The sequence below is a fragment of the Arvicola amphibius genome, chromosome 6, assembly GCF_903992535.2.
Source record: "Arvicola amphibius chromosome 6, mArvAmp1.2, whole genome shotgun sequence".
NCBI lineage: Eukaryota > Metazoa > Chordata > Mammalia > Rodentia > Cricetidae > Arvicola > Arvicola amphibius.
In genome coordinates, this window is record NC_052052.2 from 77,266,747 (window position 1) to 77,289,475 (window position 22,729).

At 39.7% G+C, this 22,729-nt stretch overlaps 1 protein-coding gene across 1 annotated transcript in view; it reads left to right on the top strand.

Annotated features, from left to right (window-relative positions):
• Positions 1-22,520, top strand: part of Brinp1 (BMP/retinoic acid inducible neural specific 1) — a 133,499-nt gene extending 110,979 nt beyond the window's left edge. The window contains exon 7 of the mRNA XM_038335301.1: positions 21,383-22,520. Coding sequence (XP_038191229.1) covers positions 21,383-22,520 — 1,138 coding nt within the window. The remainder of the gene's footprint in view (positions 1-21,382) is intronic.
• The last annotated feature ends 209 nt before the right edge of the window (positions 22,521-22,729 follow it).

Consider the following 22,729-nt stretch of genomic DNA (forward strand, 5'->3'; position numbering starts at 1 on the left):
TTTTTATGAAATGTGGAGTACAAAGAGAGACCTATGTCTTGCTTGGTTCGGATACTCTGGCTGCAGTGTGGTGTTCTCAAAGTCAGGTTTAGAGTTATAGCACCATGACTAGAAGTCATGACAACCACAAATGTCTTTTGGAATTTCCTCATGTGTGAAGTTCCATATCAAGTTCTTCCTATGCTAGGTGGTGGATTTTTGTTTATCTCTTGGAGGGCTGGATCTGGTTTCAGGCCCAAGTACTAAAGTTGGAAACATGAACAAGTTCATAGCAAAGTTTCATGTGGTTTTTCTCACCCATAAGCAAGCTTTGCATTATGCTGTTAAAAATGAGACAAGAGATTGATTGGCATTTGGTTATTATTGTTAGATATTGAGACTTTGATTCTTTGAGCACCTTCCAAAAAAAAGGGTCTGAATACCAAGACCACACTAAATTCAAACTTTCAGGATTCTGCCTCTGGAATACTAGAATTACAAACATGCACTGCGTGCGAAGCTCAGTTCTTGGTTTTCACACATTTAAAATGGGAATCATTATTTCTGCTTACCTCGGAAGGCCATTCATGTGTTGAGCTCAGGTTAGAATTCACATGTGGACTACTTAAGGTAACAGGGCTGTGTATGTGGGGTGTACTTGAATCCAAACTCCTAGGGAATAGAAAAAGATTGAGTTAAGGACCACTTTAACATTGAATAGTTAACACCTGTAGTCAGTCACTAGTGTCAGGCAGTGTCTTATGACCCCAGCTTCTTATAATCATTTTATAGTCTTATGGGGTAGGATTAATCTACCTCCTCTCCCTCACTTTGTTTTTTAATGAATGAAGTCATTAAAGCACAGTGATGCTAAGTTGTCTGGTAAAGACACTTTTATTTTGCCAGCTAAGAGACCGAGTTCACTCTTATAACACTGGTACTATGATACCCAGCCTTGAGAAGATACTCAGAGATATTTATACAGAGTTTGTTTTAAGTGCTGGAATTGGCTTCATATCACAAAAGAAAGAGATAAGGAAATGGGGGTAAGAAATGAGGGTAGGAAAGAACTGGAATAAAAGAATTGGAAAAGTATAGAGGGAAAAAAGGAAGTGAAACACAAAATTTGCATAGCAGGCAACCTCTCAGGAAATGCTGAATTCAGGTGTCCTCTATGCAAAATAGTAAGTGTTAACTGACCATGTGTTCTACCAGACTCTTGTTAGTCTCTGGGAGGTAGCTAAAGATAAAAACACAGCCCTTAAGATATCACTGTAGATACACTGAATAGAGTATGAAGGACAGTATTTTGTAAATAAGTTAACTGAGCTCAAGTCCTGTTATGCAAACATTTCAAACTCCTGTTGCACCACATAGGAATAAGGAGAAAAGGAGAAGGAGGACGATTAAGGGAATGATAAAGAGAGGAGTAGGAGGAAGAGAAGAAAGAAGAAAGAGGGAAAATAATATGGGGGAGCAGAGTAGTTTTAACAACACTCTAAAGGGCTATAAACATTTTTGAGCTTAATAAATCTAGTAAAATGAAGTGAAATTTTTACCAGGTATGGGTATTTGATTATGATGTGACTTACATATTACTGTTACCTGATTGTTGAAGATGATTATGTTGTAAAATAAAGCAGAACAATGGAGATTATTTATTGAGGACATGCAGCATAATTATTTGCATTTCCCAGTGACTCTTGGTCTTTGGTTTATTTTTATTTCTGGCCTTGACCTGGTAGTACAGGCCATAGCCAAACACAATGTAATTATACATTGTTGAAATAAAAATCTCTTGGAGACATCAACCTTAGACTCTTGTCCTGGGGCCTTGGCTTTTGAACCCTTGTCAGCTTTTAGCATACTTTTTATTCAATTTGGTCTTTAATTGGTGTCTGTGGAAGGATTCTGGCCACCAGAATAATTATTATCCCAGTTCTAATGACTCTATATCTACACTGGTTCCCACCCATCTCTTTGAACTTCTTTATCTCTAGACAAAATCTCCAAAGACTACTTCAGTGGAACACAAAGCCTTGGTTTCTTATATTTCATGGAACTCAAGTTAGTTTATATTTATTATAACAGTCTAAATAGGCCAACTTACTTATTAAGTATGTGACCTTCAGAAGTTTCTAAATCTGCCTGAGTTTTCTGCAGTCAGGATAAGAGCAAGTATCACACAGAGTCATTGTCCAGTAAGATTATATGACAGCTCTCTGTAACTTGTAAGAAATACACAGATGTAATATGAATGTAATCACAAACAGAACAATACTCATCCGGAGAACAGTGCTTCTCAACCTTGCTAATGAGGCACCACTTTAGTAGATTCCTCATATTGTGCTGAAACCAACCATAAAATCATTTCATTGTGACTTCATAACTCTTATTTTGTTGTCGTGATCCACAGGATAAGAAACAGTGTGGCCTAGAGCGTGGCTGGAGATTCTGCTTCTTCTTGTAAGATGTGGGTGTTTCTGTTGTATAAGGTAAAATATGAGCCTAGCACAATGTAATTCTAGAATGAAGATGAGATAGAAGTTAGGATTCTCAGCCCTGTGGATTTTGACAGGCCAAGATAGATGACTGCCATTTACTCTCAATATAAGCTTGGCTCAGTATTCAGATATCCAAATTTTAGTTGTGGTTATAGATGTAAAACTATGCCCTTATACTCAAATCCAGCAATGGAGCATTTAATGTGGCATGTTTAGCATATGGCAAAGAATAAAAATAAGTGAGTAAGTAAGTACATAAATAAATAAATAAATAAATAAATAAATAAATAAATAAATGGAAAGACTTCTAACCGGATCTAGATGAAGTACAAAAGTTGTTAGTTAATTGGAAAAGAGTTAGAAGAGTAGAACTAAAATTGAGTAGAAGAGACGTGTGCATGCTATGCACGCCCTTCAATGTGTACATTGTTACATTTAATGAATAATTTTAGTGTAATTTATAATATGTATTCCTTATTACTCTTTTGAAATGTGAGCCAAATCCATTCTCATTGGTGTGTGTACTCAGTCTGACATTCCATAGGTTTCATTAAACAAACAATACAATTATGAGAGATTTCCCACTTTAATTTATTCAGTTTAGAGCCATAAGAAATAATCTAAATCTTTTTTCTGAATTTTTATGAGCTCTCCAAATATTTTTCTGTTATTTTTAATTTATTTAAATAAATGACCATTATCATTAGTAACTGGTCTATTATATCAAATTTTGCTGCATAGTTCAAATAAGCTTTTCTATAGGGGAAAAAGCAACTCAAATATTATTGATTTATTTTATTATCTCTGTGGTATCATCAAAGCAAGATTAATAAAAACTCAGAGACAGAAATTGGGATTCAACCTGAGGAACAGAGAAGCAAAACAGTCAGTCATTGGCTTTTATCTTGACCTCAATCAGAAAGTGGTGATCCTATGTCCAGGAAATCTCACAATAAGACTGTGACTAAAAGCTGTCCCCTCCTCTTTTTAACCCTTCTAGTTCTGGCATTAAAGGCATGAACCACTGCTGGGTTTCTATGGCGAGCTAGTGTGACTACCAGGATTAAGGTCTATGTCACTGTTGCTTGGTCTATAAGGCTGGTCAGTGTGGTTGTTTTGCTTTTCTGATCCTCGGGTAAGCTATACTTATTAAAATACAAATGAAATGCCACTATATCTTCCCCTTTGTCTGAAATTAAAAAAGACTATAATAACTAATATAAGAAAACTGTGTACAATAAATACAATAACAATATACAATATATACAGGCAATAAATACATCAATAATGTCTAATCCACTTGTATTTGACAAATTCAGAGAAAATATTCCATATTTTTCTTATTTTGGTGAGTCCAAAGTCTTGTATCTAATTGGTTCTCTATGATAACTTGCTTTCTGCATCAGGTAAACAAGGAAAATTATAACTATAACTATGTAGTCTTTAACTCCCTCATAGACCCAAGAAAGAAATAGTATTAACCGAGTAAGCAGAAAGTACCAGGAAGCGACTTCCAAAAAATATGAATAATGTCAGAAACAACTGACTACCTGGACAGTCACCCAAAGTTTCTCTGCAACACTGGGCATCCAGCTTGGCCCACAGGCCTAGCATATCTGACAGACTTTTCTATGAAGTAGGAAATTTGAAAGATTGTTTTGCCTATATGGGCAGTTTCTGAGTCACTTGTTTTCCTGCCTACCTCTATTCTGCCCTATTCTAGACCAAAGCAGCTTCTTTATTAACTAATGGTAATAAAACATATTCACAGCATATAGATGGCATCCCACATCATGTCATAATACAACTGATAAAAGCAAATTCAAGACAAAGCAATCAAGTGCATTCTGAGTGACATGAGCATCCTCTATCTGTTATCTGATAGAAGACAGGGGGTAAATTTTCTGGAAGTAACTTTCTTAAAGGTCAGCTGTGAGAACCTTTCCTACTGGAGGTCGACACTTTTTATTCTAAGTTCTTCTTTTGTAATATTTAGATGATTTTTCTGTTATTTTCTTTTTGGTTTTTTCAAGATAAGATTTTTCTGTGTAACAGGCCTAGCTGTCCTAGAACTAGCTCTTGTAGACCAAGCTGGCCTTGAATTCACAGAGATCTGCCTGCCTCTGCCCTTTTGATTGCTAGAATTAAAGTTATACACCACTACTGCCAGCTTAGAAGATATTTTATTAATTTTCTGAGAACTGTATATATTATATTCTGACCATATTCATCACAATACCCCAATTCCTCTCTTGTCCATTCATGCCCCATACCCACTGAACATTGTATACTTGTTTTTCCTTTAATCTGTAGAGTCCAACTTGTGCTGCCCATGTGTTCTTAGATACTGGAGCATGGCTGACCTACCCGCCACCAACATGTCTTTGGAAGCAGTTGTATGTAGTCAATCCTAGCGAGCAATCATCTGTATGTCCTAACTGGCCATAGAACTTCTGTTCTAAAAGACTTTTGGAGATCATCTTTTTCATAACAAAGTTTCAGACAAAGAAACTAAACCCAGATGAAGAACAGTCTTCCAGCTTGTTGATTGTTGCTTGCCCTGGCTGTCAAAGATGGTGATTCCCCCCTTGTCAGTAGGTGTCCTCATCCTCCAGATCGTCTGACTAAGCAGGACGTTCCAAAGATTTTTGCCTAAGCAGCTGCACACTGCTTTGTCTTCCTGCAGGTAGCAACCTTACTGAGAGGGGACCTAACTGCAACCAGCGGCTGCCAATGTAACAGCAGAAAAATACCCCATCCCTGTTATAACTTGGGAATAAATTTGTCATGTTTGGTTTAGGGACATGTCTAATTTTGAAGAATGAACGTCTCCAAGACAACAACCTTCCATATAAATATAGATTATGTTCAAGTTTGAAAAGAGCTTTGTACATTGATGGTTATATCTATTTCTTATAACAATCTGTGGGAGAGTAAGAACAAAGTTTCATCTTCACATTTATGATAAAAAAGCCAAAGTTGACTTCAGTTTCTGACCAGCTCATGATTATGACATATGACTTTCTCCTATTGCCATCTTGCCCAGGTCTAATCCTCTATACTTGCCTCAAAATGATTTGCATTCATGTTTGCGCTGAATCATTTATTCCTCCAACCAGGTTTTCACTTGAGAGATCTTTAGTGCATACCTACTAAGTTCCAGACATTATGCATATTATATAAAGTATTACTGAGATTGTGAACAAGACAGTAGATGGTGTTATTGGAAGATAATTTGAAATATATTTATATAAACATATTTCATAATATATATAATATATATTATTTAGTGACATCCAAAGGTTAATTGACCTCAAAATTTAAAACCACATGTTGTTCCTGGAAAGAAACCTAAAAGATCTCCTAACTAATTGCCGTCATTTTATTAAAAAATAAAACAAAATAGAACAAAAAATGTCTCCACTAGAGTAACTGAATTAGTTTGTATTGATGTGTGATAAATTATTGTAAATCTAGAAACAAAAATGACAGATACACAGTCTTAAAATTTCCATGAGTTGGAGTCTGACTGCAATATATTTAGGTATGGTTATATCTTATGAGTAAAAATCAAAGCATTGGCTAGAATAGCTCTTATCTTTTGCAATCCATGGAGGCAAATACACTTTTAAGTTCCTTCCAATGATTTGACGTTATAGGACCCATGTCATCATTCTCTTCTTGTTTTTTGCTAGGATTCTTTCCAAGATCATCTTTGTCACTGTCCAATACTTTTAAACTATCCCACCTTCTTCAAAGTCGTCAATAGCATGCTTTACATAAGTTCAGATGCCTCTGACTTGAAAATTATTTCCTCTTAAGTTGCACAACTAATTAGAATAAGTCCTTCCAGATAACCTCTCTATCTTTAGGTTCCTTATATAAAATAACACAGTTACTGAGATGACAGCTTACCATAATAACAGTGATAGGAGATTTAATTGTTAAAAATACAGAGGAAGGAAGCATATTTAGAGTTTTCCCTCATGTAGGAGCACAGCCAGCTTACAACAGAATAGGAAAGAATATTCAGAATATTTATCTTTCTATAAAAACACTAACCCACATTTAGGGGCTTAAAACAAGAATTATTGTCTAAACTCAGGATCCGTTGATTAGAAATTCATACCTGGATTGTCAAAGCAATTGTTCTCTACCTACTGCCGACTGTAGCTCTCAGTTGTGTACAGCTAGTAGCTGGCCAGTCGTGGAGATTCCAGTAAGGCACCAATGGTACTCAAGTAGAGATGTCAGAAGGCTGTGTTTTATTGACCAACAGTTTATTTTTGGGGTCTCTCCATGTGGTCCTTGATCAGAATGCCCAGGTGGTTCAGAACGGTCTCTGAGCATCACCAGGTATTTTTCCAAGGGACAGCTGGCTGCTTCAGTTCTGAGTGCCTAAGTCGTCTGTTCTACCTCATTTTATTAATAAAACCCATGGCAAATCTAGTGATTTTTCAAGAAGATAACCAGCCTCCTGTCTTTATAAGAAGTTTACATATAGAATACAGTTTTCATTTTTCTGTTTTAATCAAACAACCCATGTTACAACAGAAGGGAACACATTCCATATGAACCTTGTGAGAAAACATTTTTTAACATAAAATTGAACTTAGTTACTCAAAATTATTTTTTAGTGTAGTTATCTTAATATTTGAACTTATTGTTAAATGTGTTACCAAGGTACATATTTTGTTGTTTGTTTTAATAATTATTGTTTTCCTTTCTTGGCTTTTCTGGGGAATGACTATAGGGGATGGTTTCACATAAGCTGCAATCATTGTCTTATTTCGTGGGTGGATATACAGTCTGGGTACCAGGAAAGAGAAAGGACATTCTGCAAGTTGCTGGAGATGTCATTTATGGAAAACTCTTCAAATGTACATTCTACAATTGAATAAACATCCAGAAAATAATCACTGGGCTCCTGTACAAAAGACATGGAGTACTTGAACCCTATGAACTCCTGTCCTAATTGGGAGGGGAGAGATGACTCACAGTGCTATTTCCTGTCTCCTAAAATTAGTGTCTTCAGGGCCAGTGTTCAGCATGTTTCTAACAGTAAGATTACTTCCTTTCTTTAGTGCAGAGCAACCTTGGTGGAATGAAGATTCCTTTGGAGAAAATTAAAGAAAGATTAACATTGTTATTTTGGGCAAAGTGCAAATTCTTTCTTAAGGAGCATATTTGGGTTATAGACTACCAGGTATAATTTGTGTAAACTCAGGCAAATCACTTAATGATTCTAGTTTCAGTTTTCCGTCTATTTCATAGTCCAGGCCTTACACAAGAATCATTTATATCCATGATTTTGATGTTCTGCCAGCATGGGCTCCTCAGCTTGTTCCTCTCAGAATAAATTGCTACCTTGATAGATATTGACTACCTGTTTTCTTGTGTGTATATGCATGTGTGTGTGTGTGCATGTGTGCGTGCACGCACGTGTGCATGTGTGTTTGTATGTGTGTGTGTCTTAAAGGTGATAGTTTGGGTGGCAATGACTTATTCTAAGTGTGTTTTAACGTGTCTTCTTAAATAAAAGGATCAAGTCCACAGAGAAATCCAGCATAGCCTGGGGCAGCTGTCTGTCAATCATTGGAGCCTAAGGATTTCTTCCTAACCATGTGACAATCAAGTTTTGAGCTAGAAGTAGTTTGGCATTTCTTATCTATTTATGGAGAAACAAAACTGGCAGTGAGTCCTTACAGTCTGGTAACCCAAGGGAGCACAATTCAGATGGGGGTGGAGGTTGCATGCCTAAAGCTCATTCACCGCATTGTGCAATGTACGAAGGCTGGGATAGGCAGGGACATCTTCATTTTCACCAGTTTGTCATCCTGCATTTGTAGCAGATAAGCCAGTTGACTCACTCCCAGCTGACAAGAAAATCAGTATCTCCAGTTCCTCTATATTGTATTTAGTTTGTTTGTTTTTCCCACCTCTTTTCCTGTAGCTTGAAAGTTGTTTTTTATTTGGATTAGAATCTAGAGGCTCAGGGAATTGAGTTAGAAATAGAACTGAGTTGTCACAATCTTTGTAGATAGGTCTTTCTTCTGTTTTGTTTTTAATCTTCCTTCAGAAATGTCTTTCTGTGCTGCACCCCACAGCCCAGCCCTACGTTCAGCCTGCATATGGGTGAGGTATATTCTCAATGTTGCAACACACCACTAGTGACGATTTCGCCATCTCTTCTTTTGTGAGCTTCTGTGTTTCGTAATGTTAAAATAACATTTTTAATGCTCCCTTTACATAGTATAAACAGAGAAAAAGGATGAAGATCAAAGTATGAAATATACAAAAGACCTTAAAGGTTTAATGGTGATGTAAAAGGGCTGCAGGTGGTTGTCCACTTTATGCTATTATTCTGAGTATTTTAATGGATTAATTTTGCAAATGTCTTATAGAATTATTGTGTTCTTTCAGCAATGACAAACCATGTAAATGTATAACAATGTGAAATTTCATTCATTTCACATATATAAATATCAAGAAAATCAAGAAATAAGGCCTTGGAGATAGACAGATGGTTCGGGGTTAAGAAAAGCTGCTGCTCTTCCTGAGGACTTGTGTTCAGTTCCAAACACTTAAATGAGATGGCTCACATCCACCTATAATTCCGGCAATAACTGATCATACATCTTCTGGCTTCTGCAAGCACCAGCACACATGTGCCCTTCATGTGTGTGTGTGTGTGTGTGTGTGTGTGTGTGTGTGCGTGCGTGTGTGTGTGTGCGTGCATGCCTGAATTAAAATTAAAAATTATCTTATACAAAGTGGTAAGCACTGCAATCATGTGCATACAAGTAACATTAAGTGGACTGAGCACAATATGTATGTATGTGTATGTATGTATGTATATATGAAATAATAACAGTTAAGGAAAAAGAAGCCACAATTTCCAAATGAAACAAGGTTGGGAGTTATCATATCTGAGAGGGATTAAAGGGAAGAAAGGGAAGCGAGAAGATGATGTAATTATGTTTTAATTTAAAAAGTAAAAAAAAATAAGCACACACATACATATATATATACATGTACACACAATAGAACCCTATCTACCTTCTATGTATGTATGTATTATGTATTATGTATGTATGTATCTATCTATCTATGTATGTATCTATATCTATCTATCTTTCTATCTAGACAAGTATCTATATCATTTATAGCTACATCTATATCTGTATCTATATCTATGTCTCTACCTGTATTGGATCTTATCTGTATTGGTATGAAGACTTTCCATGCCCCAAACTATCTTCTGATGGGCACATTTTCCCTAGGTTAACTCTACCTTTGTATGAAAAATATTAATTAATTATTAATACTTTAATTTGTAGGCATGCATGTATTCCTGCTACCGTACACAACTGGAGGTGAGAGTATCACCTTCTTTCTGCCTTCTGGGTTTCAGGAATTGAACTTAGGTTGTCAAACTTAATGGCATGTACCTTTGCCCTCTGAGCCATATCATTGGCCCAAATCTACCCTTTATATTTTTCTCATATTTTTATTAAAAATTTCCATCTCCTCCCCTCCCTTCCACCCATACATCCACTCCACCCCTCTCCAAGACAAAGAGCCATCAGGGTTCCCTTCACTATGTTAAGTCCAAGGTCCTCCCAGCTCCCCCTAAGTCCAGGAAGGTGAGCAACCAAAATGACAAGGCTCACAGTGGAGAGGATGTGGAGTAAGGGGTACACTCATCCATTGCTGGTGGGAATGCAAACTTGTGCAACCGCTTTGGAAAGCAGTGTGGCGGTTTCTCAGGAAATTTGGGATCAACCTACCCCAGCACCCAGCAATCCCACTCTTGGGAATCTACCCCAGGACCCAGCAATCCCACTTATGGGAATTTACCCAAGAAATGCCAAATCATATTACAAAAGCATTTGTTCAACTATGTTTATAGCAGCATTATTTGTAATAGCCAGAACCTGGAAACAACCTAGATGCCCTTCAGTGGAAGAATGGATGAAGAAAGTGTGGAATATATACATATTAGAGTACTACTCGGCGGTAAAAAACAATGACATCTTGAATTTTGCATGTAAATGGATGGGAATAGAAAACACCATCCTGAGTGAGGTAACCCAGGCCCAAAAAGATGAACATGGGATGTACTCACTCATAATTGGTTTCTAGCCGTAAATCTACCCTTTAAAATTAGTGCAAACTCTTCATCTTTTTTGTTTCCTTTTAATTTTCATGGCAATTACCATTCATTGCTTTGTATAGTTGTGGTTGGCTCATCTCTCAGGATATTTCAATAGATATGTGTGCAGATATCTATTCTGTTGCTGATTGACTTTTGCATGATCTCCAGGTTGGGGCTGCAATGGCTACTGCAGCAATCCTAATGAATGCCTTTCAGGGTACTGTGTTTTTTGTTATGTACATCCTAGGGATTAAAATGCTGGAACACATATGTTAATATGTTCATTCCACTAAATACTTAGTAGATAGTTCCCTTCTTTCTTTGCTGGAACTCATTTCTTTCCCATCACTGCATAGGGAAGTTGCATTTGCTCTGTCTTTGCCAATATTTAGCATTTTTCCTAGATTACTTTCTATCTTTTTTTCTTTTTTGGCCAGTTTAAATTCTATCTTAGCTATTCACTAGAAATTTTTATCATTAAAATTTTGACTTACATCTTAATGAGGAACAAAAGTAGAATTTCATAGGCTTACTAGCTACTTATTAAATGAAAGGCCTGCTTCTATCATTTATCCGTCTTCCATTTTTGGTGGTGACTTGTTCTTAGGGAGCTATAGTGCTTTACGTGGTGTCTTAAATTTTTAAACTTTTTACAACATATTCTATAGACTGGGTGTCACATAATTAGCTAAATCCATTTTCCCTTGTTCTGGAGGCCTGGAATTTCAAAACTAAAATATCTACACAAATGTCTGAGGAGGAGTTTCTGGTCTCTGTAACTGTGTCTTCCAATGATAGAAGACTTCACAGGTCTCTTTTGGTCCCCATATATAAAACCACTAATTGCACTCATGACGACTCCATTCTCTTGGTCTCATCACCCCCCAAAACCCCACCTCCATTGTTTTGAAAACTGAGATGTTAGTTGATGGATTTAGGGGATACTGAGGGTGGAGATCGGAACCTTCCTGCAACAGGACACAAACAATCTGACTATGGCTTAGGTTAACAATGAAATTTTTTGTTGGCTAGATGTACATTAATTCATTTTGTTGCTCTAATTTTAATATTTTTTCTGGGTATGGTTTAATCTTAGCCTTTTTCTGTTAATATTTTTTTTTACTATGTGTTAAGTGCTTTAAAGAAAATATTTGCCTTTTTTATTAAATTATTTAGTCCTTGTTGCGTTTTGCTTTTCACAGTTCTCCCATCGTTTGTTTTGATTTGATGGAATAAAAACAATTTTTATCAAATTTCCATTGTTTAATATTAACTCCGCAATCAGCACTTGCTGAATCAATCTTTCTTTCTTTCTTTCTTTCTTTCTTTCTTTCTTTCTTTCTTTTCTTTCCTTTTCTTTTCTTGGTTTTTTTTCAAGACAGGGTTTCTCTGTAGCTTTGAGCCTGTCCTGGAACTAGTTCTTGAAGACCAGGCTGGCCTCAAACTCAGAGATCAGCCTGCCTCTGCCTCCCAACTGCTGGGATTAAAGGCGTGTGCCACCACCACCCAACGAATTTTTCTTTACAAGTTTTTTTTTTTTTTTGTCAATATATAATTACTGATTTCCAAGGAACCATTTACCATGTGAGCTCAGGGGTGGGAACATAATCCCTCTTTTCATAAGAGATTCTGAACACCTGCTGTATGTCTGAAATGTCTATGCCTTCTCTTATCTGACATTCAGAACAACCTTGCAAGGAATGTGCTATTATTCCATTTCTGTATTGGAGACAACAGAAGCTTAAACAGGACAAGTGTTTAGTTCAAAGTTGAATAATGTACTCATTAATACATTTTTTTTCTTCTTTTCTGACTCCAATGCCCACGGCTAGTCTAGCTCTTTATTTCGAAAGCATTCTAGTGGGAAAGTTCATCAGAACTGTAGAGAATGAATAACTAGTGATACCAGACTATTAGATTATAATCACCTGGGTTGTTTTAGTATCACAGAAGAATATTTTCACATGGGACATTTTCAATATGTGATTATTGTTTGCTCTCAGTAACAGGAACGGCTAGTACTTATCACTTCCTTGCACTGGAAACTCTCAGAAGCTTTTCACATTCAGGATGGCTCTGAAAACAGAGCACAAGGTTGATATTATGATCCTCAGTAGGTAAGTAAGAGAGCTGAGAGTCAGGGCTGAGAATGGCGACTCGGTTCGTAAGGTGCTCGCCTGGTAAGCATGGATACCTGGCTTCCCTCACGAGCACACATGTTAAGAAAAACCTCTTAATTCATGCTCACAGTCCCAGCACAGGAAAGAGAGAGAGAAGTGGATCCTGGGAGCTCAGGGACTGACAAGTCTAGACTAACCAGCAAGCTTTCTTTCCCAGTGGGAGACCCTGGCACAGGAAATATGGTGGGCTCCTGAGGAAACACTGGTTAGCCTGTGGCTTCCAAGTGCATTAGGCACACATGTGCATTCACACAAATACACATAACACACACTCAAACACATATGTGAAAAATGTGCCCACAAAGAAAGAAAGGAAGGCTTAGTGTCAAAGAGTTTGCAACTCATCCAAGGTCAAACATCTAAGACCAAATAGTGACAGTGCAAATGCAGTTCTGTTTAACTGGTTTCTACACTGTGATCACCAAAGCATTGACCTACGTGGCTATTGTGCCACTTCAAGTTTAAAACAGGCCCTAGGCTAGGGTAGTCCCTTTTCTTTTCCTTGGTCTGAGACTTTTATCCTTCATATCTACTGCCCAGGACAAACAGCACACTCCGACAGCATCCACACGGGAGCGCCTGCTGCCTTCAGTTCCTTCTTGTCTCTGAGAGGCTCCTGCCCCTTCCATCAGCTATCTTCAGTACTTCTATGCCCCAGAGCAAAACTCTGAATTTGAATATGCAGCTGATATTGCCTGTCACCTCCTTCCAGACACAGAACAGTGTAATTGCAAAAATTGTTTCATAATCCTCCCCAATTAAGTTTCTGACAACCTAATTTCAAAGACCAGGTTGGATTTCTACTTTGCAGCTTGACTTCTTCCTCCTTCCACACTCACACCTGCCCCCCTGCAAGCCTGCTTACACACTTACTGCCTTCACTCCAAACTAGAGAATGTCCTCAGCATGGCAGGAGAGCACACACCTCTCCTTTTGGCCGTTCCTTCCACATTGTCATGTGCTGCTCATTGGGGCTCTGAGATTATGTGAGGGACTGAGGAGAAACAGGCTATTATGACCTTGGAGGAAACTCAAATGGCGCAATGAGTAAAAAGGAAAATGATGAACAGTGTGAGGCTGATGACTAGTTATAATTAACACTGGCATAGCCATGAACCAATACTCCAGGTTCTGATACTATAGACATAAGCAAGTATGATCAACACCATTCTTTAAGAACATGCATAAGCATAGCTGCACAGTCACACACACACTCACATATGTATGTATGTATGTATGTATGTATGTATGTATACATGTTGACATTCACATACAGTGTACATAAAGCAGTGCATACCTGATACCTAGAAGTATGTGCCTCCCAGTTTCAGTCTGTTTTCTGGACAGTATACACCTTGTGGAGCCATGCAGCTTTACCTAGATACCCATTACAATGTCTAAAAAGCACCTAGGAAGACACACAGGACATAAATAAAAGAATGATTTGTATTTCCACTTTCTTCTTGTTTCATTTCCTCTCCAATTTTAAAAACATATTTCTATTAAACAAATAGGCCATAAGGATTATAGCTTTCTATTTTAGCCTAGATGCAACCTTCCAACCTCTTGGCACTAGATTTGTGTGATCTCCCCTTAAATGCCACAGGCCAGGCACCGCATTCCCAGCTTAGGCAAAACCTCCAATTAAAATCAGCAGGGAGGTTGCTTGAATTAGGAATCCCAGCCAGGGCTCCCCAGCCTGATGATTCTGAAAGGGAGATGTGAGTCTTTAAACAACGGATGGGAAGCCCTGGGTGGCAAAGCCTCTGTCCTCCAAATGACAAGGGACTCATGCTGTGTCGCTAGGAGACCTGTCAGGTTGCCAGAACTTCCTGGCTGAGGCAAAGACAGGTCCTGCAGGGAAGCAGCTGAGGTGTCTCCAGGGTTCTGAAATGGTTTGGATCCACTCTGGGGTTTAGAGGGCAAGTAATATATACTATGATCACTAAGAGTGTGCTGAGATCATAGTTAAAAATTTTGAACTCTGGCCATGTCTATGCTGTGTGACCATTGGTCAGTGACAGTCCTCCAGTTTTATCACCCCTGTCAGAGATGTGTGTTATGTCCAAATCAGTGAAGTCTCCCAAAAGCCAACAAGGAGACCGAGTCCTGTATGTAAAAGCAAAGAGCCTTTTATTTTATGCAAGTTTGCAAACTCGGTGTCTCCACACGTCTGTGTTGGAAGAAACAGAGAGCCCAGAGCTCAATTAGAGTTGGGTTTTTATAGTAGTAAAGGTGGGGTGAGGGGTTTCTGAGGTTCAGGACCCCTTATTGGCTGACATTTGTCTAGGGGTATCCTGGTGAGTGTGCTAGCAGGCGATCCTATCTACAGTGGTTGCAACTTTAGGCATTTCCTTTGGATGGTCTGTTCTTGGGTGGTGCTCAGTAACCTTAGTTTATGGTCCTTCCTGCAACAAGGTATTGCTTCAGGGCAAACTACTGAGACTCAGGCCTCCATTAAACTTATAGATGGCTGAGTCCTACTCTGGCAGGTGGTTGTAAAGGTGAAGTAAAGATCATCCTTTGGGTGATCTGTTTATATTTAGCTTATCATGCTGCCTCCTGCAATGTGGAAATCAGAAGCAAATCCTATCTCATGCAGGTGAAAGATAACTGCTGTGATCTAGGAGGTACAGTAAAGTTTTGGCTGTCCATGTCATCAGCCCAGTGCTGTCCAGTTGAGAGAGATAGGCCGGTGATTTGAAAGGTTTTATTTTTAAGAGTTCTCTGATTTTATCGGAAGCCACTGTGAGTGCTAGTCAGACAAGCACCAGATTTTACCTGCTAGGAAGTGACCATTCAGTTTCTGGTCCTCATTCCTCTAACTTTCTCCCACCATTTATCTTCTGTCCTTCTCTCCCTCCTGCTCTCCCCTCCCTTCACTTTACCTCCCATCAGAATGAATTGAATATCTCATCCAACAGAAAGATGCTGATTTGGCTGCAAATAGAAGAATCTGTGACTGGTTCCCCGGGGACAGAGAAAAGCATTTTAAAACATAGTTCTAGCTGCCTCATACAGACTGCATAACGGTGATCTGTGTGAGCCCTGTGAGACGCTCCCATACAAAACTGGCCTATTAAGCTGCTTTCCTGTCGCCAACATTGAGGTGGCTGTCACCAGCTAGCCTGGGAAATGGTATTTATAGATCACAGTCCCTCCTACCCCTGGTCCCCATCGTCTCCCTGAGCACTCATCAGACAGTTCCAATTATCTGTGAAAGAAGAGAGACCCTGGAAGGTTCAGAGGAAGCAACACGTGTGAGAAAAGGTTCTTACATGCTCAGACTTTCCATTTGTTTCTCTTCTTATGGTTGCTCCTTCTTTGTTTTCCTTATTGCTTTATTACCATGTTATGGTTCATAGCACCCAGTGTATCTATACTAGATTTCTAAAGGTTGGTATTGGAATGGTATGTTACCTCATTTTCAAGCTCCTATTATCTTCTGCCACACCATGGTGGTTGTTGTTCTTTTAAAAATGCTATAAAGTCCCAGGCGGCAGCTGTAGGCAGGCAGCGGAGTCTGGGAGCAGCCAGACCCAAGGTAGAGACTCGCTGGTCCCAAGCGGGTAGCCCAAGATCCCTGGGTGGTTCACTATCAGTGGCTCATCACTGGCAAGCTGGTCCCGCCATGTGGCGAGCGGGGAGAGACAGCTCACAGCGGGTTTGGACATGCGGTGGGTAAAAGGCACATAGATACAGTAGGCAGGCGTAGAACTGGACATATTACTTAGAGGAGAGAAAGAGAGAGAGAGTGAAAGAGAGAGACAGAGACAGAGACAGACGTGCACATGCCAAAGGACAGGAAGGAATAGAGATTCAAGATGGCGGGGAGAGGGTTGGGGGGGGGTCACTGGAAGTGGGCGTGGCTTGCCCCTTAAAGGGCCAACCAAAAGAATAACAGTGGTGATGTGTGACACTCAGGGGAAGAGTGTACATGAACACTTCCTATCACCATCCATAATACACCGTAGTACCTACTACTGGCATGGCGTGAAATCCCTCCACTCACTGGCTTGGAGTTCCACCTCCAATGGCAGTTTTATTACTCAGATCACTAGGTGGAGATGGAGAAGATATAGGACATTATTTTCATTAGGCTGATTTACTGTTTGAAGTTGCGTGTATTAAAAAAAAAACAGTGTGTATACTCATGTGCACACATGCACATGTACAAATACACACCACACACACACACACACACACACACACAGAGGAAATGGACTGAGCTTTCTTTTCAGGTTTTAATCTTCTCAAAATGAAGTATTTAAAAGCAACAGGATGCTCACTGACCTAGTGGGCTACCAGTCACCGAATACACTGCTCTCACTCTTTCTGATGCACCCACTCTTGTATAAAAGAAAGGAGATGAATCACTAATCCATGTCCCAGCCTATGACTCTCTGCTGTCTACATTCTCTGAATCCTGTAACTGATGGTAAATGAACCTGTTCTATCCTTCCCACTCTTATTGTGCCGTATATTCTGCCCAATAGCTCCATGTACCCTTCTCCAACATGAAGTCCTTTCTCCCCTCCATCAGGGCACTTTCCCTTCTGCTTCCTCTTTCCTGGGCCTTGCACTCCTTCACACCACTTCCCTTCTGGGTCCTGTGCTGTGTCATTAATGCCCCCTTTGATACAGCCCACAACCTCATGATTATTCCAAGCTCAGGAGACGCAGGTGCCATGCAGCCTGCTAATGTGTCTCAGAGGGCCTCTGTCCCCAATCCCTCCTCCCTGACAAGGCTGGAATCCTAATTCTTCAGCAGCCCCCTTGCTTGTAGCAGCATCACCAGGAACTTTCATCTTTTTATTTTCCGCACCGAGGATTCTGAGAGTTCCACCACAATGAAGCATTGATAGGAGGAGCGGGGGCTGTGATCCCTACAAAGGGTCCCAAAGATGAGACACGAGAAAGGGGGCGCTCTACGGGGTTATAGAATGCCTTGCAGATGGGAACAGAGGCGATCTAAATGGGGTACTGTGCTGTCACTTGGAGAGGGAGTGACAGGGGCAAGTGTGGGCCATTTGAAAGAGGCATTTTGTCAGATGTAACCACGCAATCGCAGCACGTGGAGAGCCCCTGCAGCTCGCAAAAAAATATCAGATGACTCATACGCCAATATTCAGTCAATGTTCTGATTTGGGAAGTGAGAGCCACACAGCTCATTATGATTCTTGCTTCGTTTCCTGAAAGCTGGGCCTGCTGCTCTCCAGGCTGTAATGGGATTGGTCTCACGAAGCAAAGACCAGAGAGGCCTGCGGCTGTGTGGGCGGATGGTATGGAAAACTAATACTGCACTCTTGAAGGAAAGGGAGAAGTTTGGTTTCTTTCTTCTTTTATTTCTTTTCGTTAATAAAACGTAAGAAGAAAAATATTAATATTCTTTGTTCGTTCATTCAGCAAACATTTGTAGAGCTATCTATATTGTGTGCTAGTTGCTGGGGGAAGATGGGTCCCACCTGCCAAACCTAAGGAGCTGGAGGAGAAAGGAGAAAAATGAGGCAGAGTTCCAGTGCAACACCCTGGGGTTGTGAGGGAGGCTTCATTATCAGGTGGGGATGGTTCTGTGGATTAAATAGGTAGACAGTTTCAGGAAGCTAATTATTCCACCATGTTTCTCAGTTGATAAGCAACTTCTTTAAAGCCTAAGTTAGTCAGGCAGCCATTTCAACAGTATCCATTTTCAAATGACTGTAACAAAATGGCTTCTTTTAGACTTCAGAGCATCCCAGAGAGTGCCTCAGGACCTTCAAAGCAAGAGTTATTCTCTGAGATATGAGCACTGTGTATTATTACTTTTTTTTGTAATTGCTGTATGCTAGACTTTTCTCAGCACTTTAAATATATCATCTGAGCAATCCTCGTGGAGGTCTCTTGAGACAAACTTTATTATCCTCATTTTAGCAAAGAATGGCAAGGATTCAAGAGATGCAATGACTCAGTCCTAGGATAGATTTCGTTTTGTTGTTGTTTCCTTTTCTTCTTCTTCTTCTTTTTTTTTTTTTTGTCTTTTGTTTCTCTGTCTTCAGTTTTGCTTGAACCAACAACATCCAAGCTCTTCAGCTTTAGATTCTACTGTCTCCCCAATGAGTGGGGTTCATGATTTGGTGATTGTAAGTCAGGACTACCAGTGACAGGGCAGACAGTTTGCTAACATATTCCAGCACAGTATGCAGGATTCAGATGAGTGTCTCTTTGCAGCTTCATAATACTGGAAGATATGAAATATGGACTCCATCATCACTACTATCACAGCCCTTTCATGTAGTCTTAAGAAAGGATTTTATTTTTTCCCTTTAAATTATGGACTGACAGATAATGCCCAAAGCAAAGTGATTGTGTCTGGAGACTTCCCTTCTCACTAGTCATATGATTGTAAGTCTATCTATCATTTAGCCTTGCAGCTTCTGTGACCATGCTTGTAAAATAAACGGACAATCCCTTTGCAGGGAAATCAAGAGCTGACTTTTGTTGAACCCTTAATGCCTACCAAATTCGAAGCTAGATTTTACATTAAAAAAATCATGTGATTCTTTTAATCTGTTTTAATTGTTCTTATTGTGCTGTACATCCCCCCCATTCTCCTCTCTTCCTTCACTTCTCCCTTTCTACCTTGTCCCGTGACCCCCACACTCCGAATTTACTCAGGAGATCTTGTCTTCTTCCAGTTCCCATGTAGATTAGATCTGTGTAGGTCTCTCTTAGGGTCCTCATTGTTGTCTAGGTTCTCTGGGATTATAATTGTAGGCTGATTTTTCTTTGTTTTATCCCTAAAATCCAGTTATGAGTGAGTACATAATATATTTGTCTTTCAAAGTCTGGGTTACTTCACTCAATGTGTTTTTTTATAGATTTATCCATTTGACTGAAAATTTCAAGATGTCATTTTTTACCTCTGAGTAGTATTCCATTGGGTCAATGTACCACATTTTCTCTATCCATTCTTCGGCTGAGGGACATCTAGGGTGTTTCCAGGTTTTAGCTATTATTAACAATGCTGCTATAAAATAGTTGAGCGCATGTCCTTGTGTTATGATTGTGCATCCTTTGGATATATACCCAACAGTGATTTTACTGGGTCCTGAGACAGATTATTTCCTAATTTTCTGAGAAATTGCCATAGTGATTTCAAAAGTAACTGTACAAGTTTGCTCTCTCGTTAGCAATGGAGAAGTGTTCCCCTTACCTCACATCCTCTCAGCATAAGTTGTCATCAGTGTTTTTGATTTTGGTCACTATGACAGATGTAAGATGGGATGGAATCTCATGTAATCTTTATAACAGCCCTGTGTGGTAGAAGTGAGTGTGAAGGCTAAAGAAACAGCCCACTGACTCCTCTGTTCATGTATAGAGGAGCCAGAATTTCATGAAATCTCTGGTGATACTTGAATCTCAAGTCATTGTCTGGGTGTTGTTGGTAGGTGCAAGTGTGAAGCTAGGAGTAAAAATGTCCTGTGCAGGATAAAGACTGTTAGCCAGGTATATAGAACTATTCATAACATAAAAGACAGCCAAGAGCCGGGCGGTGGTGGCGCATGCCTTTAATCCCAGCACTCGGGAGGCAGAGGCAGATGGATCTCTGTGAGTTCGAGGCCAGCCTGGTCTACAAGAGCTAGTTCCAGGACAGGCTTTAAAAACGCTGCAGAGAAACCCTGTCTCGAAAAACAAAAAAAAAAAAAAAAAAAAAAAAAAAAAAAAAGACAGCCAAGAGGTGACTACCACAGAAATTAAAAAGAAAAAATAAGAGGCCTCTGGACTGACTGCCTTGCATGTTTTTTATGTATTCTTATGCTACTTCTCATTGGCTCACAGATCTGTCATCATTGAAATATATATATATATATATATATATATATATATATATATATATATATATATTATATATATAGTATCATTCACAGAGTGGGAAAGCAGTAATCAGGAGATCTAGAGATACAGTTTGTAATAGAAATGAAACACAATTGAGAATTTAGAACTCTGGACACCTGAGGAACATATACCTTTATTGCATGTTATGAAAAGCCACTGTGAGAATCATGCCAGGTGATTTGTATGGAAGCACTCATGGATTCTGGAATATGATGCAATTAAGCTTTTTCATATTGTTGCCAGCAGGGTTTGGTATTGTATAACCTCATTAAAGAAAGGCGTGGAGAATACTAAATCCTCTGATGTTTACATAAAAAAAATAATGACCCTCAAATCTTTCCAATAGATTTTTTATGATTTGTTTTCATCCAGAAAGTGTTTTCATGTTCAGACACTACATTTCCTAAACCAAATTTCTCAGTGTCTATTGTATAGTGCAATGTACAGAAGTGGATGGAGACCCCAAATTTAGTCTAACCCCTCTTCTTTAAAGATGTCCACAGAGAATGTAAGAGAGGCAAAGTACAAAGTGATACAACTGCTTTCTGGCCGTATGCAGAATAGCAATGTATTTATTAATCACTCTAATCCCCTTTCTCATTCGTTGGGAGGCTCCAACTTGCATGGTCAGTTGTGTAACACAATTCATGATAGCTAACATTTTTCATTTTCCTTCTTTTTCACAGGACAATTCAGCAGTGGCTTGCACGGGTTCAGTCACTTCTCTACTGCAATGAGAATGGCTTCTGGGGAACCTTCCTGGAGAGCCAGAGGAGTTGTGTGTGCCATGGTAGTACCACCCTGTGCCAGCGCCCAATCCCATGCATCATAGGTGGGAACAACAGCTGTGCCATGTGCAGCCTGGCAAACATCTCACTCTGTGGCTCCTGCAATAAGGGCTACAAGCTCTACAGAGGCCGCTGCGAACCACAGAATGTGGATTCTGAGCGGAGCGAGCAGTTCATTAGCTTTGAGACCGACCTGGACTTCCAGGACTTGGAATTGAAGTACCTGTTGCAGAAGATGGACTCACGCCTCTATGTTCACACTACCTTCATCAGCAATGAGATTCGCCTTGATACATTCTTTGACCCTCGGTGGCGCAAGCGCATGTCCCTTACTCTCAAGAGCAACAAGAACCGCATGGACTTCATCCACATGGTGATTGGCATGTCCATGCGTATCTGTCAGATGCGCAACAGCAGCCTGGACCCCATGTTCTTTGTCTATGTCAATCCTTTCAGTGGCAGCCATTCAGAGGGCTGGAACATGCCCTTTGGGGAATTTGGCTACCCACGTTGGGAGAAGATCCGTCTGCAAAACAGCCAATGCTACAACTGGACTCTCTTGCTGGGCAATCGGTGGAAAACTTTTTTTGAGACTGTCCATATTTACCTGCGTAGTCGGACTCGGCTACCCACCCTACGTAATGAGACTGGCCAGGGCCCCGTGGACCTGTCGGATCCTTCCAAGAGGCAATTCTACATTAAGATATCCGACGTGCAGGTGTTCGGGTACAGCCTGAGGTTCAATGCTGACCTCCTTCGAAGTGCCGTGCAACAAGTGAATCAGTCCTACACACAGGGTGGTCAATTCTATTCCTCTTCATCTGTGATGCTCCTCATGTTGGACATTCGGGACCGAATAAATCGTCTGGCCCCTCCAGTGGCTCCAGGAAAGCCCCAGCTGGACTTGTTTTCCTGTATGCTGAAGCACCGCCTGAAGCTGACTAACAGTGAGATCATCAGGGTGAACCATGCCTTGGACCTCTACAACACTGAGATCCTCAAACAGTCCGACCAGATGACAGCCAAACTCTGCTAACTGGGGACCCTTCGTCGTGGACTTTCCCTTCTGTTGTACACACAACAGAATAAAACAAATCAAAACAAAATAAAATACACACACACACAATCACAATTTGTAAAATGTAATTAATATTCAAAAGAAAGGAGGAAAAAATCTTCAATTGTTGGAAACTGAAGTGTTCGAGCAACTGTATAAGACTGGGGGGGCATGTCCGTTACTACTAT